We start from the raw sequence: 17,905 nt of genomic DNA, 5'->3' as shown, positions 1-17,905 counted from the left end.
AAAATGCACGTACTGTACCAACCTCTTTGGGGATCTGGAGAACTGAAATATAATCAATTCACGTAATGTGCTTAAAACGGCACTTCAAATGTCAGCTAATATTAGCCCTACTGCAAGCCAAGCTCCTAGTAAAATCGGACTGGACAGCAGGACAGAGGTGGCCAGTTAGAGGAAACATCCTAAGACTGTTATAAAATTTCAAAAGCACCTACGGCCTGATTCACTTTCCCGAAACGGCTCCATGCAAGGGCCCTCCACTCGAGCTCGGCCCGGGGCCCAGTAGTACCTGAATCGCCCCCTATGCTGGGACCCTGAGGACCAGACCCAGAATGCTCGCTGGGCGGCTGGCGTGGAACCGAGACGACGCCGGCCGAGGGTGCATGAGGCTCGCGGCCCATCGTGTCAGACCCTGCACGCGGGTTTAGGGTGTGTGTGCGCAAGAGGGGGGGTCTCAGGGAAGGGAGAGGGGGCAGGCAGCTGTGACCGAGACAGGGCGTCAGTCCAGGATCCGGGGGAAACCGGGAACTCGTCGCCTCAGTCCCACAGGTTGCCGCAGTAGAGTCCCCGCCGCGGCACGTTAGACGCGCCTGCACACTCCCTAAGGCGCATGCGCACCGTTTTCGCGCCGCCGCGTCAGGGAACGCACAGCCTCCCCGTCCCACCCGACCCGGGCTTCCTCTGGAAATCTTTACCCACGAGCCACCAGGCTCGCACGCCCTCTCTTTCTGCGCTTGCGCCTGTCATAGTCCCGCCCCCAAATCCCGTGGACCTCTGCGAGATGCTATTTAAGTGTCTCGCGGTAGGCTTTCGATCTCATTTTTCCACAGATTTTGGTAAGTGTGTGTCTTTGGTTGCAGTTAAAAAAAAAAAAATGACCACGAGAACGTGCCCGCGCCTTGGCCTCTCTCAGTTGCATGTATTGGGTTCGTGGGGCAGGGGAGACAAAAACATGGCCATGGCATTGAGGCCTTGAAGCGACAGGGGCTTTGTGAAGGACAACATGGCGATAGGGGGCGGTGCCGACGGGCCTCTCTGTGATGAGAGTCTTTTCACAGACCTGTACTGAGCTCCGTGAGGATAAGAAACTCTGAGGAGACAGGCCTTGCACGGCCGATGCAGTCTTAGCACCGGAAGACAAAGCGTTTACGAGATAGCCTAGTGCTGACCTGATGTTCTCCTGTCTTCAGGGTTCGGGCGCGCGTCGAACACTAAAGGATAGCGAAGAGTTCTCGTTACAGTAAGTGCTCGTGGCGTGCCTTTACCACCTTTATTTTTTTGGTTTCATTGTTGGATATACGGAAGTCCACCGGGATGTGCTACGGGGATGATCTCAAAAGTTGAACTCTCTCTTTCTGATGAATTAGTGGAGAAAACAAAAATTCTGAGTAGCACTGTTTGTGGCCAGTTTTTGGGCTCTTTAGCCCTGAGGTGTTAAGGGACTGACGTGGGACAGTTAGGCTACGAGACATAAAAGTGAAGGGTGTTCTTTGTTTTTTTTTTTTTTCCTCCAGATGTGGTTTAAATCAAAAGACCTTACGGGTGGGAGGATGGGACAAGACCTGTCCCTGTGTGGATCAAGCATTATGGCGATGCTCCAGGTGGGTATATGATGCTTTATGCAGTTATGGGTAAGGGCACAGAATCTGGATGGGACTCGCTGCTTCAGATTGCGCTGGCCACTCCATGATGAACGTAAAATGACAAGCATATGCCTGAACTCAAAAGTGATGTCATCTTACTACTGAGAAGTGGGCCCCAAATACTCAAGGGTCTTGAATGGCTATTCTTAGGTACATATGATGCCTCCCTTTTCTGTCTCCAGCATCTCATCACCAATCCTAAGGAATTCAGCTGCCTCCCAGAGTGAATGCAGGTAATTTTGCAAATGGGGGGTTAGGGTGTAGTCTGTCTGGTGTTCCCCACAACCAGGGGAGCAAATGGTCAGTGGAGCAGTGTTGCCTTTTTGCTCCTTCCAGCTTGTTCCTCTTGGAATGATTTTCCTGGGGAGGGAGATGGCAGCCCAGCAAGCGGCACAGTTGGTTCTTGAGATGGTGTGTTCTTCCCTCACCCACATGTCACTGTCAGATGATTTGAATGATAATGCTGATTCTTTGTGAGGTACGACATTTAATAGCATGTTAGAGTTCTGATGGCAGTTTCTGTTAATGAAGAAATTTTATTTCACCCTAGTATTTTGAAATAACCATTTGCTCCCCTTTTGCAGGTTGTCCTCATGGTGATGTATGCATCTGTCTTACAGTAAGTTACTTTTCCCAATGTTGTAAATTAGGTTATATGTGAGCCTTGATAACTCTCTGCGGGGGGGTTGTTGTCAAAGCCCTGTAACAAAGCCCATGTAACTTTTTGGTTTCTTTTGCTCCTTATAGTGATGTTTCTTGATCTTTTATCTTTCTTTTTTTTAAATATTTACTTCTTTATTTGGCTGTGTCGGGTGTTAGTTGTGGCACACAGGCTCTAGAGCACTGGGCTTAGTTGCCCCACGGCATGTGGGATCTCAGTTCCCCTACCAGGGATCAAACCATTTTCCCCTGCATTGGAAGGCGGGTACTCGACACTGGACCACCAGGGAAGTCCCTTATTTTATCTTTCTTGATTTCCTAGATGCCTCTTGATCTGCTCAGGGTCAAACTCCTGGAAAGAGTTGAGAATGGTGAGTACTTGTAACCTTTCTGGTTGTAGCTTGTTTCCAGTGCCAGTGAGGAGGGCACGCATTCTGTCTTACCCCTGTTCTAGCCCCAGAGCCAGTAATGGTGAACCCACTGGGGCTAACTGGGAGAGGGGATGAAAGCTTGTTCCATAAGGAAGTGTCTGAGGTGCAGCAAATGCCTGCGGATATCATTTGCTTAGCTTTTCTTGGTTTATCCATTAACCCTAGCTAGAATAATTCTGGCTATTTTGCTAGTTACATGATCTTCTCACTCAGGAGCAGCTTGTTCCTTGTTCCTGTATACTCCTGGAAAGCCTCCCGAGTTGAAAGGTTAGTTGATTAATGTCCGTATGGCATATATCACCAAGTAAGCAGTTTCTGTGATGAATCAAACTAGCTCACTATGACTTAAACAATGAAAAGATCTGAACACCTGAGAAACTGGAGAAGACAGCAGTGGGATACTCTGTAAGGAACTTGTATCACTCACAGCTTTGTCCTTCCCTAGGTACCATTGCCAGTTCCCTGCTTGTTTGCTCAAAGGTGAGTGTTTTTCATATGTGTTAGTGCATACAGTATATTGAGTAGGGAAAAATGCCTTTTTCGGCATGTCTGTATGATGACTTACATGGAATCTCGTTCGGCTGACGATTTGCTGTTGAGACTCGGAAATCTGATTTTCTAGGAACCATAGCTTAGGTGGGAACAACTTTTAATGCAGGAAGTAAGCTTACTGATTCAGTCTTGTTTTTGTTTTAGGTCCAACTCCTTGTCTGGAGCCTGAGAATGAATTGAGGTAAATCTGTCATCTGTGGCTGCTATATAGAATTTGCCAGGGTTTTTTGTGGCACTTTGGACAGCTGTGCAGACATTACTTGTTTAATCCAAAGTTTGTCTTTGGCCATTTGTGAACCACATGTGACAGATTTCCACTCACCAGTGATGAGTTCAGTACCGCCCCAGTCTGATCATTATGACTGAAAGGTATTTTCTGAGCTGTGAGTTTGCCTTGGAGTGAAAGGTGACAATAGTGGGAAGTTGGGTGGGCTTTATAGCCAATAGGAAGCTTTGTGGACTAGGTGGTGGTTTCTATAAAAATGTCTGTTGAGACCTACATAGATGTGCCTTTTGTCTGGGGTGGTTCAGAGACTTAGTTCCCAATCATTCTTTCGCAGGGGAAAGGAGTGAGCCATATTTCTGTTCAACTCCAGTCTGAAGTTAAGAGGTGAGTAAATGTAAACACAAAGTGGGTCAAGTTAAAATTTCCCAGTGAAGAAATATTCACGTGTCTTACCTCCTGTCCTAGTCCCAGAGCCTGTAAAGGTGAACCCACTGGGGCTGGCTGGGGGAGAAGAGGAAAGCTTGTTCCAGAAGGAACTGTCTGAGGGATCATAAGAATTTCTAAACAAGGCAAAGGAGGGAATAAATTACTGGTTGAAAATGGGTTGTGTTTTTTTTTTTCTTCAGGTCTGAAGAAAGAACAAAGCACACATAATGGTAAGTATCTATTCACGTACTTATGTTACATACTTAATAGACTAACCATGATAAATAGAAAAGTATCTGGAAGCAGTCCTTTTAATGTTAGCTGGTTTAAAGGATAGCCCTTCTAAACCCATATGATATATACTTTTCCATATGGTAAGAAAACTCAACTTTTTTTTTTTCTCTACAGGAGTCCAACTCTTGAAGGATATCAAAAATGGAATTTTCTTATACAACCTACCTGTTCAAATTAGCATATAATCATTTTAGCCTTTCTAAATAAAACTTTGATTTTTTAAACCTTCACTGATTCCTGTGTTTGAGTGGGTCTAGCTGGACAGAAGGAGATAATCCCAGAAAGACTGTTCCTGGCTTTACCCTGTTTAAGCTTGGCAGTTTGCCTAATGCTGAATTGTCTAACCCAGGGAACCATTCAGGGAGCCTCCTTACACCTTTAAGGAGTTTTCCCTTCTCTCTGTACTTAGCTGAGGAGTTCTGTATGAAAGTTTGCTGGGTTTGGGCGAAAGGCAATTTAACTGAAAGAAAATGCATTTTTGCTAATTAAATTGTAGCCATACAGTAATAAGAATGGTCAACACAGTAATTATAGCCACAAGAATGAAAGGGTTGGTCCAAGTAAGAGAAGGCACATCCAGGAAGCCTGGGGAAGCACCTGTATTTAAAGGTGGGAGGAACAGCAGAGGACAAACCCAGAATGAGGCACTGCAAGCAGTAAGAGAGCCTGCAGTGCTGACCTGTAAACCCGAGGGAAGAGAGCACCATGAGAGGTGTTTGCTGGATAATGAATCCTTCCTCAAGCAATATTTTCACCATGTGGCAAATAAGGAATTCAAATTAAGGCCCAGTTACTTAAGCTAAGAGATGAAAGAAATGAGACTAGGACAATCTGGAGAAATGGGGGAGAGCTCCAAAATGAGGGGATCTCTCATAGTCCTTCCAGTCTGTGATATTTCTAGCCTGGACTTTGCCAACCTGCCCCTCACCTGATACCCAGTCAGACATTCAGACCTTGATTCCATGTCTGTTCCTCTCCAGTCTCCCCACCTCAGTGTCAACAGTGCCAACATGCTGCTTCATCCCAAACCTAGCAGTGTACTTACTGGGAGAGCCAAGGCCCTGCTCTTGCCTTTGCCGACTCATGTTTGGTTACATTCTAGAGGAAGAGGAGGAGGCAGAATGAGAGCCAACAAACAAGATTATTTGAAATAGCAGAGTGGTTCTCAACCAGGGGTGATTTTGCCCCCTGGGGAACATTAAAAAATGTCTGGAGACACTTCTGGTTGTCACAATTTTTTGTGGGGGGTGGTGGGTAGGCTATACTACTGCTATCTAGTGGGTAGAGGCCAAGGATGCTGCTAAACACCCTACAATGCATAGGACAGCGCCCCAACTCCCCAAACAAAATGTCAATAGTGCTGAGTTTTCAGGCACCCTGAGATAATAAATGCCGACAAAGAATAGGAGTCGGGCTTCCCTGGTGGCTCAGTGGTTTAAGAATCCTGCCAATGCAGGGGACACGGGTTCGAGACCTGGTCTGGGAAGATCCCGTATGCCGCGGAGCAACTAAGCCCGTGAGCCTATAGCCTGTGCTCTGCAACAAGAGAAGCCACCACGATGAGAAGCCCACGCACGGCAACGAAGAGTAGCCCCTGCTCGCCGCACCTAGAGAAAGCCAGTGTGCAGAAACGAAAACCCAACGCAGCCAAAAAAAAAAAAACTTGATCCCTGGTTGGGGAGCTATAATCTCATGCCTCACGGCCAAAAAACCAAAACATAAAACAAGCAATATTATAACAAATTCAATAAAGACTTTAAAAAATGGTCCACATCAAAAAAATCTTTCTTTTTAAAATTTATTTATTTATTTTTGGCTGCGTTGGGTCTTAATTGCTGCACGCAGGCCTTCTCTAGTCGCGGCCAGCGGGGTCTACTCTTCCTTGTGGTGCACGGGCTTCAGTAGTTGTGGCACGCGGGCTCCGTAGTTGTGTTTCAGACTCTAGAGCTCAGGCTCAGTAGTTGTGGCTCATGGGCTTAGTTGCTCCGCGACATGGGATCTTCCCGGACCAGGGCTCGAACCTGTGTCCCCTGCATTGGCAGGCGGACTCTTAACCACTGTGCCACCACGGAAGTTCACGTCAAAAAAATCTTAAAAAAAAAAATTACATCACCTAACCTGCTGTGCCTCAGTTCCTCTATCTGTATAAGAGGGAAGATGACGGTACTACTTATTCTATTAATGTTGTTAATACATATAAAGCACCTGGAATCGTGCATGAAACCATAGACTAGTCAGGCTGGGAATCAGTCATCACCAGGTGACGGATGGGAGGGAAAGCCAGGGCACTGGATAAGATCATTTCAGCAGAGAGTGTAAATAGGAGTAGAAATTTTGAATTCCTAGGAGCCAGGGAGCTAATACAAATCAGCAAAGAGGGTAGGGTTGGTGGTCAAGAGGACAGCTGGTCCCTCTTTTCTGGCCCAACTCCAACCCAGAGTTGCCACAAGGGGATGTAGGCCCAGAGGAGCCAGTCTTAAGTCCTGGAGCTGAGGCTATCTCTCTGAGAGCCCTTGGACGGGCCTGCCCACAGGGCCTTCCAGGACCTCCAGATCCTGTTCTTCCATTTGATGTGGCCTCTTTTTAGGTGTTTGGATGCCTTCCGACAGGTCCTCCTATCTTTTTTGGGCTGTGGTTGTTAACTTGTAGATTAGTGAACAGGCTTTAGGGGGCTCTAAGAATCTCCTCGGAAACTGTATGCAAAATTGTATAAGGCAACTATGCATTTATTTGGGAAAAGCTTCAACAGGTTCTCAGAAGGGTTGGGTGATGTAATAAAAATTAAACACCTCTTCAGACTGACTAAGCATTTCTTCAACCTGCTTCATATTATGTTGTTTTTTAAGTTTATGACATCTTCCTCTCAAGAACACCAAAAAAAAGTATAAAATTGTTCAATTAATTTATAAATACGGGGGACTTCCCTGGCGGTCCAGTGGTTAAGACTCCGAGCTTCCACTGTAGGTGCAGCCAAAAAAAAAAAAAAGAGTTAAAAGGGGGCTGTAAATTGGGGAGAGTTGTTGTTATAAAACTTTTAACACCACTTGACAATTTATACCATTTTCATGGAAATAAAACATTAACTTACAAAATTTAAATGTACCCACATGGAAAGAATATTCCCTTGGCCTTGCTTTGCTTGTTACCAAAGCCAGTGACTCTTTGTGACTTCTTCCACCTCTCTCCATCTCTGCCACCACAGCCACCCCATCCCCACCCCCTAAGCCACTTTCATCTCTTGCCTGGAGGATCACAGGAGCCTTCTCTCACTTTTCCCCAGTAAACCTTAAACATCATGAAGGCAAGGTCCATGTCTGATTTTGCTCATCATTGTAGGGTATCTGCTCAAAGAGTATAAACAAATGGACAAATGGCCTCCCAGTGAATAAATAGATCTCCAAGTTCCTGTGGATTCCTCACTATCAGCCTCCTGTACCCACGCAGCAAGAGGCGGGGGTCACAGTAGATGAGAGTGACAGAGCTCTCCCCACTTGCCTTTGCTTCAGAGGAGGACCTGACAGCTGAGACCCGACAGGGAAAAGCCCGCCAAGAGATCTGTGCGCTCAGGATGCTTGGCTGCAGCCTGCCTGGACAGACTGAAGCCTGCTCCATCAGGGGGCTGTGGCCTGCCCCAGGCTGGGTCTTACAGAATTTAGAGAAGGTTGGGATTGAAAGAAACTGAATTCTGCGTTTGCTTCTGTATTAGTTTTTTGTTTGTTTGTTTTGTTTTGTTTTTATTGCTGCTGTAACAAGTTACCACAAACTTGGTGGCTTAAAACAAAAAAAATATATTATCTTACAGTTTTGGAGGTCAGAAGTCCTAAATGGGTCTCAATGGGCTAAAATCAAGGTGTGTTAACAGGGTTGCATTTCTTTCTGGAGGCTCCAAGGGAGAATGTTTTCCTGCCTTTTCTAGCTTCTAGAGGCCACCCCCATTCCTTGACTGATGACTCCCTTCCATCTTCAAAGCCAGTGATGGCTCATCAAATCATCACTCTGACACTGAGTCTCCTGTCTCCCTCTGTGATCTTTGTGATTACGTACATGGAGCCCACCAGATAATCCAGAATGATCTCTCCTTCTCAAAACTCTTAATCATACCTGCAAAGTACACTTTGCCTGCCATGTAAGGTAACATAATGAGAGGTCTACAAATTAGGACATGGGCATGTAGGGGCATTATTCTGCCTACCACTTCCCCTTAATTTGGCCCCTCCCTGGAGATTCTGGATTTATTTTGGGAGCTTATAGAAACTGCTTCTGTTTATTCACAGGGACACATTATAAGAAACCATATTCTCTAAAATCATAGATTATCAGACTTTGCTAGTTGAAATCATATCAGTGAGAATAGAACATCCCACTCTTGCCTGAAGGATCTCAGCCAGGCCGGTCACTTTGACACAGAAACAGCTGTAGAGCTCAGTTAAGGAGGTTTCGAACAGAACGTTCCACGTTCAGATTAACACAGTTTCCAAGAAAACAGGATTTCAAGTCCCGTTCTCAGCCATAGTCTGACATTAATCCCTTTCATACAGCTGGGCTTTGCTGTGAGCCTCTAAAGTACCGCTTCTTTTAAATTTGACCTACGTTGCCTCACCCCTACTCCCACCGCAGGTTCCTGGGTTTATGAATCAGGCGGCTCCGAAACGTCTTTTTCAGGCCATCTTTTCTCCGCTGTGGGGCCGACCGTGGGTGATGGATGGTACAAAGGGCAAGATGTAAGTGGGGTGGGGGTGGATGTTACAAGCTGAGGAGGCGGGAGGGGCAGAAGGGAGCCGGGAGCCCCAGGATGAGAGAGGAACACAGGCTATAAGCCAACTTCCACTGTCCCCTCTGGGCCGAGAGCAGCGTGTCCTCAGTTCTCACAACCACCGCTTAAGTGCGGGTTATTAATTCCTCCATTTAAAAGAGGAGAAGACGGGAGCCTAAGCAACATGCCTCGAGTCATCAAATCAGGAACTGGCAAGCACGGATTCCAACTCGGTTCTTTGAGCTCCGAAGTCTGTGCTCGGGAACCGCGGCCTTTCCAAGTAAATGTCCGGGAGAAGGGCCCCGCCCTGCATCTTCTTCCACAGACTAACGAACACCACCGCCCTGCCGCCCCCAGGGAGCGCCTAAAAGCCTTAAGGCTGGAGACGGACGCCACAGTCTCTGAGCAAAGGGACGACGCGGCCATTGATATCGCGTCTAGTTATGTTGACCAATCCCCAGAAAGTGAAAGAGCAGAGGGGCGGGTTTATGCAAAACACACAGAGCTTGAGCAGGAAGGCGAAGCAGTAAAAACCTTATTTAAGGTCTATTTCCAAAATTTTAGTTATTATTATGAAGCAAAAATAATGAAGAATTGGTTTTAAGCAAGACTACACATTAAGAAAAGTCTAATAGTTACGCCATAAAAGTCACCACAACCGTTAAAGCTATAGCAAGACTAAGGCTGGCCGGCAGCGAAATTCACTGGTATCGCTTCTCGGCCTTTTGGCTAAGATCAAGTGTAGTATCTGTTCTTATCAGTTTAATATCTGATACGTCCTCTATCCGAGGACAATATATTAAATGGATTTTTGGAATTAGGAGATGGAATAGGAGCTTGCTCCGTCCACTCCACGCATCGACCTGGTATTGCAGTACTTCCAGGAACGGTGCACCCCCCCATCGGGGGAACATTTTGGTCATCAAAAAAAAGAGTACAGTAATTCAGATACCTCGCTGTTTATGGAACAGTAATTATTCCTACAAAAGTGAAGTTTTCTGGTTCAATTGTTTTACCAAGTGATTAATGGAATCCGTTTAGGCAGCAGGATTCTTTTACTACCATATGTGTTTAGTAGCTCTAGTGTATTATCTACTCCTACTCTGTTTTTATACTGGGGTTATGTGATTTTTTCCGTATGTTTTTTAGCTAATGGGGTGAAACATAAATTTAGTATACTGTGTGAACTTTCTCTGGCGGAAGCGTTCAGCTCTCCCAAAAAATACGAGAACATCAAGGAGGAGAGTTCAGATAGTTCTGGGGTGCTTGCGTTTTACTTTTTTGTTTGTTTTTTGAGGACTCTGAAAACTTCAGTAAAAATTCTGTTTTTCGTGCTATGAAGTGAATCGCAAGAAACCCGTGTAGATCCCCCCTAAACCACGAGCACTGCGGTTCTTCTTTAAACTGTGTTTTCAGCGTTTCTGTCATTCCCGTAATACAAATCCACGTGGTACCGGAGCTGACGCGGGCTTGAATCTTAATCCGCGCAGATCTGCCCACAGACCACAGAGAGTTTGTTTCAATGTCGCAACTGTTGAATTCCGTCGCCTGTAGTTCGTGCTCAATAACAAGAGAAACTCTAGCAATGAGAAGGCCGCGTACCACCATCACCACAAGGAGTAATTCTCGTGCGCCGTCCGCGTGCAGGAGTGGAGATGCAATGCAATAAAAAATTAAGGTACTTTTTAGAAAATCAGAAAGAATAGGAAGTACTCTTGCAAGTTCCGTACGAAGTGGAGGAACTAGAGCACCAACTTTTGGTCTGTACTGAGCTAGAGTGAGAGTGTTGTTCTCTCGGTAATGCAACGCCAAGAGAAATGGTGGAGTGTTACCTTCCGAACTCCACACCAGTTCTGCACCGGAGTCGAAAATAAAGCTTGCTTATCTCTTAAGGAGTCAAACCTACCGGGCGAGAGTGGGGTGTTTTATTCATACCGTAGTTTATAACAGCAAAATTTCTGAAAGACTTTGATTTCAGGAAACAGCCGTTCTCCGTACGTCACTCTAGAAAGGGGGTCGTTAGGATATTTTAAAAATTGCACTTTATTCTGAGGAGAAATGTTAATTCTGCAGCTTTTTCACTGTGAGTTGATTTTAAAGATCACCAAACCTCAACATGGGAAAGAGTAACGCCCCCCCCCCCCTTACTTTTCCAAAAGGATATACGTAAGATTGTCTCTTTCGTTTTCCCAAACTTGTGTTGTGTTTTCCTTCTTTAATTATTTTTCTTTTACGCTGCTTTGGGTCTTCATTGCTGCACGCCGGCTTTCACCCGTTGCTGTGAGCGGCAACTACTCTTCGTTGTGGTGCGCGGCCTTCGCATTGCGCAGGTTTCTTCTGCTGCTGAGCATGGGCTTTAGGCGGCGGACTTCAGTAATGGTGGCACGCGGGCTCTAGAGCGCAGGCTCATTAGTTGGGGCACACGGGCTTAGTTGCTCCATAGCCGGTGGGAATTTTCCCGGAGTAGGGTTCAAACCTGTGTCCCTGCATTGGCAGGCGGTGGTTTGATTACTGCGCCACCACAGAAGTCCCCTTTTTGTCTTTTCATACTCGAAGTTGAAGCCCTCCGCTTCACTAGCGTTTCAATCATTTCTGAAATGGTGTCTGGTGCAGGAAATATTACATGATGCTTTGGGGTAGGGAAACGGACTACGGCTGCCTAGACCCGGCATCGCGGTTCAATTAGGATATGTTTCACTCGAAGTGTGAAATGGTCATAGTTACTGTTCAGATCTCCACAACTAACCATCTCCAGGTTTCATTTTCGTAAAAGCGAAACCAACTGGCGCGGAAAGGGGATCTTTTGTTTCTTTAACTCTTCCGGTTTAACTCCCAGAAACCGCATTCCACTGGATCGGATTCCGCGCGCGCTGGTGACGCAGCTGCTGCGCCGGAAGTGCGAGCCGTAGGCTCCGGGACTCAGCTATGGCTGCTGCGGCAGCACGCTGGAATCATGTGTGGGTCGGCACCGACACCGGCATCCTGAAAGGTGGGTGGCGGGCCGAGCTTCGGGAACCGGGGGGGGGTCGCCTTTTGGGGACGCGGGCGCGACTAACGTCCGTGTTCCACAGGTGTGAACCTTCAGCGCAAACAAGCGGCCAACTTCACGCCGTCGGGACAGCAGCGGCGCGAGGAGGCGGTGAGCGCCCTGTGTTGGGGCGCGGGCGGCGAGACTCAGGTGAGCGGCCGCTGGCAGCCGGAGAGGGGGGCCCTGGGGCACGGCCGCCTCCCTCTTCTCGCCATCCTGCCCTCCTCTGCCCGCAGATCCTGGTGGGCTGTGCGGATGGGACAGTGAAGCACTTCAGCACCGAGGAGGGCAGGTTCCAGGGTCAGAGGCACTGCCCCGGAGGGGAGGGCATATTCCGAGGCCTCGCCCAAGTCGACGGGTAAGACCGAGTCCCTTGCTGAAACGCTCAGGTCGTATGGAGAGCTTTGAGGTTCCCGTAGGACGGCCGAATAATGGCGATCAATCTTGAGGTGACACGGGCCAGGTCTGCGTGGCAGGAGCCTTTGTCCTGCCGAAATTTATTCATTCCTATAACAAACATTAACTGAACATCTACTGGGTTGTATATAGGCATTGGGCGAAATGCAAGGGCTTCAGGTCAACTAGACACAGTACCTGCCTTCATAGAGTTTGCATCCTCCAGGGGGTTTCTTTAGGCTCCATAACCTTTTGGATGACCCTGAGCCCGTCATTTAATAGTTTCGAGTATGTTTTTCAGTGGGGGCTAACAACCACCAACAAGGTCGTGAAGCTCCCAAAGTAAAAGATAGGAAAGTGCTAGGTTGCAGGCCTAGCTTCCTTCCGAAGATGAATGGAGAGGCTGTGAGCAGACTGTGTAGGTTTGGTGATGTTAATTCCGACAGGTGAGGTGTAGAAGGCTTTGTGGGGGTGAGAAGTTGGAACTGGCCCTTGAAGCATGGGTAAAATTTTGAAATGTGGAGAAAGGAATAAGGGCATTCTAGAAGGAAGCTCCTGCTGAGCAGAGCCAAGGATTGGTGTTAGGCTACAGGGTACATCACAAGGAAGGTAAATAGCATTTGAGGGTTGAAGCTGAGGCAATGTTTTTCCTTTTTTTTTTTTTTCCTATTATTTGTGAGGAAGCATTTTAATATGAGATAGGCAGGGTAGGTTGGGACTAAAGGTAAAGGGCTTTAAGTGCCAGGCCGAGAGATCTGCACTTCTGTAGGTGGTGGGGAGTTACTGGTTTTTGAGCAGGAAATGCTGTGGTCAGAGCTATGAGCCTGCAGGAATGTGGAGGATGGATTGGAGAGAGGGCAGTTGGGAGACTGTTGCCACAGCCCAGGCAAGCCTAGAGCCTGAACCGAGTTGAGAAGGGTGGGCAGATATGAGAAAGAGTATAGGCTTGAACCGTACAGATACTGGGGAGAGACTTGTTTGGGCTTCATGGGACGCATACTTTAAGGAAGAGATTGGAACCCAGAACAGGGAACTTGAGAGAAGCAGCTGGTGTTTGATTTTGGCCGAACACTAAATCCAGAACAGTCCCATTTCAATCCTTTCATAGCTACTGATCCTGACCTCTGGTGACTGACTCAAGGTTCAGAAAGACTAGCAGGGCCAGGTGCCCCAGACGTAGCTGTGGAATAGCAAAGGCTCTCTGTTTTGGAGTATCAGACTTGATTTCCAGCTCTGGTTCTGACATTTATAGCTGAGTGGCAAATCTTTTAATTTCTCAGAGCTTCAGTTTCCTCACTTATGAGACTGGTAAACCCTTACCTTGTTGAGGAAATTAAATAACAGCCATTAAGCCCCGCCCAGACCCGAGTAACCTAGAGGCTTCCTTAGGAACAGGACTGGTATGGGACCTCCCTGGTGGCACAGTGGATAGGACTTGACGCTCACAGGACGTTCAGGCCTGTGTGCAGGAGGCCAGGGTTCAATCCCTGGTCGGGGAGCTAGATCCCACGTGCATGCCGCAACTGGGAGTTCACATGCCGCAACTAAGGAGCCTGCGAACTGCAACTAAGGAGCCCGCCTGCTGCAACTAAGACCCGGGGCAACCAAATAAATAAATATATTTTTAAAAAAGGAACAGGGCTGGTAGGAGGGAGTCTAGTTCATATGAATTTGGGGGTGGGTCGACTGGGGCCAGAGAACAACCCCGCTCCTTTTTTTAACCCTAACTCTATCCTCCCTTTGCCGGCAGCACCCTCATCACATGTGTGGATTCTGGGATTCTTCGAGTGTGGCATGACAATGACAAGGAGGCATCCTCTGACCCTGTGAGGCTCCCCTGTCCTGATCCTGATGGTTGGGGGAGGTGGGGCCCAGGGTAGGAGCCAGATGAAGGCTTTGTGGGAGGAGGAGTAAGGATCTGGAACCGACTCTCATCTCCCCTCTCATCTTCCATTCTTTTCAGCTCTTGGAACTGAGGGTGGGCCCTGGGGTGTGTAGGATGCGCCAAGACCCAGCACGCCCCCACATGGTTGCCACAGGTGGGAAGGAGAATGCTCTGAAGGTGTGGGACCTGCAGGGCTCTGAGGAGCCTGTGTTCAGGGCCAAGAACGTGAGTGATGGGGGGTGAGGAGGTGATGGGGGGTGGGGAGGTGATGGGGGGCAGGGAGGGGCTGGTTCCGAGGTCCAGGGAGTCTGAGGCCACTGACTATGTTAGAGACCAGCTGGGCTTTAGGGGATAATGGTAGAAGGCAGGAGGAAGGGGCACACTGAGCCCTCCACAACCCTGTCCCCCATCTACCCACCCTACCAGGTACGGAATGATTGGCTCGACCTGCGGGTTCCCATCTGGGACCAGGACATACAGTTCCTCCCTGAGTCACAGAAGCTCGTCACCTGTACAGGGTACCACCAGGTGAGGCAGCACCCCACCCCTGTCTCTTTCTGGGCTTAAGCAGCCTCCTGGAGAAACAGCCTTGCTGTGCAGGCTCGGTCCCCACCATTCGGCACAGCCGCCCTGTTAGCTATCCTTCTTCCATCCCTGAGCTCCCAGAAGAGGGACGACTTCCCCCGTCTGTTCCAGCCCAATGGCTGAGCCGGTGACCTTCTCATACTACATTCTAGGAAGGAGTTCCCTGAACTGTGATTCTTCCTTCTCTTCCCACCTGGAAGAGAAAAGAAGGGAGTGTCCCCTTCATAGTAGAATCACATGGTTCAGGTGTCATGAGAAGACGTGGGCTGGGTATCAAGAGAACTGAGTTCTGGTCCTGATGCAGCCTCTGATTTGCTTTCGGACCCAAGCCTGACCCTCTACTAACTGGCCTCAGCTCCTCAGCTTTACGGGAAAGGTCCACGTGGGGATCTTTTCAGTGGGTCTCTCTCTCTCTCTTTTTTTGACTGCCCTGCACTGCATGCGGGATCTTAATTCCCCGACAAGGGATCAAACCCGTGCCCCCTACAGTGGAAGCACGGAGTCCTAACCACTGACTGCCAGGGAATTCCCAGCTGGTCTTATGTGAAGTTCTAAGACCCAGGCAGGCCTGGGTGGCTGTATTTGCCCTGTTTCCTTTGCTCCTGCATATTGAAGTCTGCTATTGGTGATACGCCTCTGCTCAGAACACATATGAGGGCTTCCTCTCTCCTCCCTGTTGAGACTTAACGTCTTCCTCTGCTTGAAATTCAGCAACTCTGACAGTTGGACTGACTTGCTTTTCCATCCCAAGAGGGGAGTACGGGGGGATGGAACGCTCATTCATGCAGACCATGGGAATGCTGCCGCCTCCAGGCTGGGGGGCCTCTCTCCTCAGCCCTGTATGTTCATGCTCCTTAGCAGCTGTCTCTCCTCTACCCCCCAACACACAGAGAAGAGGGGTGCATTTCAAATGAGAGTTTCTCTGAAAGAGTGGGTTATAAACAAAGTAGTGTATGAGGAGGGGATGAAGATGTGGAGGAGTCAGAGGGGGTATGTGGAGTGCGGGTACTGTTGGTGATGCCTCAGTCTTCCTCCAGGTCCGTGTCTATGATCCAGCCTCCCCCCAGCGCAGGCCGGTCCTCGAGGCCACCTATGGAGAGTACCCACTGACAGCCATGACCCTCACTCCTGGGGGCAAGTGAGTGTTTAGAGGGCAAAGTGGGGCTTGGGAAGGACTCCAGGGGGCCCCTGCTCACCCCATGTGTGTCTGATCTCCTCAGTTCGGTGATTGTGGGGAACACTCATGGGCAGCTGGCAGAAATTGACCTTCGGCAGGGTAAGTGGACTAGGGAGCCTTGCGGGAGGGGAAGGGGTGGGGAGGAAGGGCAGGATTCCCTCTGACAAGGTGCAGTGGAGCTGCTGAGCCCTCTTTCAGGTGCCAGGTTGCCCGGGGTCAAATCCTGGTTCTGCCAAAAGCTGTGTGACCTTAGACAGATTACTTTGTGAATTCCCTGTGCCTTAGTTCCTTCACCTGAAAAATGGAGATATTAATGGTAATTGCCATCTCAGCGTTATGTTAAACGAGGATTAAATGTTGAAACATAAAGTGATATGAACAGTAAACACTCAGTAAATGGTTGTTGGCTGGTCAGCTAGCACTGATTCCTACCGCCTTCTCTAGGGCGCCTACTGGTCTGTCTGAAGGGGCTGGCGGGCAGCGTCCGAGGGTTGCAGTGCCACCCTTCAAAGCCCCTTCTAGCCTCCTGTGGCTTGGACAGAGTCTTGAGGGTACACAGGATCCGGAATCCACGGGGCCTGGACCATAAGGTGAGAGCCTGCTGCCTCCTGTGCCCCGGATTCATGTTTCTATTTTTGCAGGCTTGGCCCCTTAAGGTCCCTCATCTTTTGCAGGTTTATCTTAAATCTCAACTGAACTGCCTCCTGCTGTCAGGCAGGGATAACTGGGAGGTAAGCAGTTGGGTCTGGGAATGTGGGAGCTAAGGGCACAGGTGTGAGGACTTCCCTGTGAAGAGGAAAGGGAAGCAGCTGGAACTCAGACCTGGGACTGTCCATCCATCTGCCAAGTGTAGTCCTAAAAGAGTTACTGCCAAGGGTGAAATAGGCGCATGGATGGACATGGTTTCCAGGAGCAGGAAATAAAAGGAGTGGTGCCTGGAGGAATTATTCCCCTTCCCTGTGGGTCTGACTCCTAAGCTCTTCTCCCACTCACCAGGATGAACCCCAAGAGCCTCAAGAGCCCAACAAGGTGCCCTCAGAAGACACGGAGACAGATGAACTCTGGGCTTCCTTGGAGGCAGCTGCCAAGCGGAAACTCCCCGATTTGGAGCAGTCCCAAGGTGCCCTCCAAACCAGACAGAGAAAGAAGAAGAGGCGTGGGTCCACCAGCTCCTGAAGAGCTTGTGCTCACGTTGTAAATAAACAGCTTAATACGTACCACGACCCTGATCCTTTTGTGTTGGCAGAAAGGAAAGAGTGGCGGCTGCTCCCTGAGCTGGGGTGATGGGGGTTATCTGACGTCACAAAAGCAGGGCCGGGAGTCGGCGGGCTGGCGTGGGTGGAACCGAGTGCGGGGGCCGCGCGTGGGGCCATGGGCTGCTGCCAAGGCAAGGACTTTCAGACTTCGGATGAGCAGGCCAAGGAGGCCGGGTCAGAGGAAGTTCAGGAAGGTGGGACCGGAGACACACAAGGGTGCTCAGGGAGCCGGGAGTGTGGGATGGACCACCTGGAGGTTGGACTGGGGAGGGTAGAGCTCAGCGGCCTCGCATCCTCGCAGGCAAAGAAGGGGTCGATGCAGACTCGGCGAAAAACCGGACTCTCAGGACGCACGAAAGCCTTCTGATCACTGCTGTGGCGGCGGCTCTCCCAGTTCAACCGTCGGGGCTCCTCGCGGTCAAACAAGAGGCAATCAGTCCAGAATCCAAAGCAGGGGCGTGTACGTTCCAGGAGTGCAACCGGGAGAGGATCCAGGAGGAGCCCGAGAAGGGGTGACCCCAGCCCTGTTCTCAGTCCGCCCCAGCCTCCCTCCAGAGAATAAAGTTTCTAACTTGTAGCTGCCTGAGAGCTTGTGC

The 17,905-nt window shown here is 49.1% G+C and overlaps 2 protein-coding genes and 1 long non-coding RNA gene across 8 annotated transcripts; all 3 read left to right on the top strand.

Annotated features, from left to right (window-relative positions):
* The first annotated feature begins 768 nt into the window (after positions 1-768).
* LOC308620500 lies at positions 769-4,459 on the top strand. Of its 6 annotated transcripts, XR_014016330.1 has the most exons (13): positions 769-833; positions 1,188-1,237; positions 1,512-1,598; positions 1,823-1,873; positions 1,977-2,118; positions 2,225-2,259; positions 2,623-2,671; positions 2,945-2,998; positions 3,177-3,211; positions 3,428-3,464; positions 3,844-3,893; positions 4,136-4,165; positions 4,344-4,459. It is a non-coding gene; the product is annotated as an uncharacterized lncRNA (long non-coding RNA). The 6 variants fall into 6 exon arrangements; XR_014016328.1 differs by lacking the exon at positions 2,945-2,998; XR_014016331.1 differs by having other exon boundaries at positions 3,428-3,893.
* Positions 4,460-11,844: 7,385 nt separating this feature from the next.
* WDR74 (WD repeat domain 74) lies at positions 11,845-17,270 on the top strand. Its single transcript, XM_081238673.1, has 11 exons — positions 11,845-11,971; positions 12,054-12,160; positions 12,247-12,368; positions 14,157-14,232; positions 14,370-14,516; positions 14,718-14,819; positions 15,914-16,014; positions 16,097-16,152; positions 16,498-16,643; positions 16,728-16,784; positions 17,050-17,270. Exons 1-11 carry the CDS (start codon positions 11,908-11,910, stop codon positions 17,227-17,229), a joined length of 1,158 nt encoding a protein of 385 aa, XP_081094799.1. The 5' UTR covers positions 11,845-11,907; the 3' UTR covers positions 17,230-17,270.
* A 145-nt stretch (positions 17,271-17,415) lies between these two features.
* Positions 17,416-17,902, top strand: TEX54 (testis expressed 54). Its single transcript, XM_081238674.1, is given in 4 exon segments — positions 17,416-17,503; positions 17,632-17,680; positions 17,682-17,763; positions 17,766-17,902. Coding segments are annotated over 4 exon segments (270 nt in total). The 5' UTR covers positions 17,416-17,424; the 3' UTR covers positions 17,826-17,902.
* The last annotated feature ends 3 nt before the right edge of the window (positions 17,903-17,905 follow it).

The sequence above is a fragment of the Mesoplodon bidens genome (assembly GCF_964165515.1).
Source record: "Mesoplodon bidens genome assembly, chromosome: 7".
Classification (NCBI taxonomy): Eukaryota; Metazoa; Chordata; class Mammalia; order Artiodactyla; family Ziphiidae; genus Mesoplodon; species Mesoplodon bidens.
Note: the sequence above shows the minus strand (reverse complement) of the source record. Positions and strands in the feature narration are given on the sequence as shown.

What these genes read in the sequence shown, in the direction of transcription:
- WDR74 (XM_081238673.1), top strand. Translation starts at nt 11,908, where the DNA reads ATGGCTGCTGCGGCAGCACGCTGGAATCATGTGTGGGTCGGCACCGAC. An exon ending in CTGTGTTCAGGGCCAAGAAC is followed by an intron (nt 14,517 to 14,717) that starts GTGAGTGATGGG and finishes CCACCCTACCAG; the next exon opens with GTACGGAATGATTGGCTCGA. An exon ending in AGAAATTGACCTTCGGCAGG is followed by an intron (nt 16,153 to 16,497) that starts GTAAGTGGACTA and finishes CGCCTTCTCTAG; the next exon opens with GGCGCCTACTGGTCTGTCTG.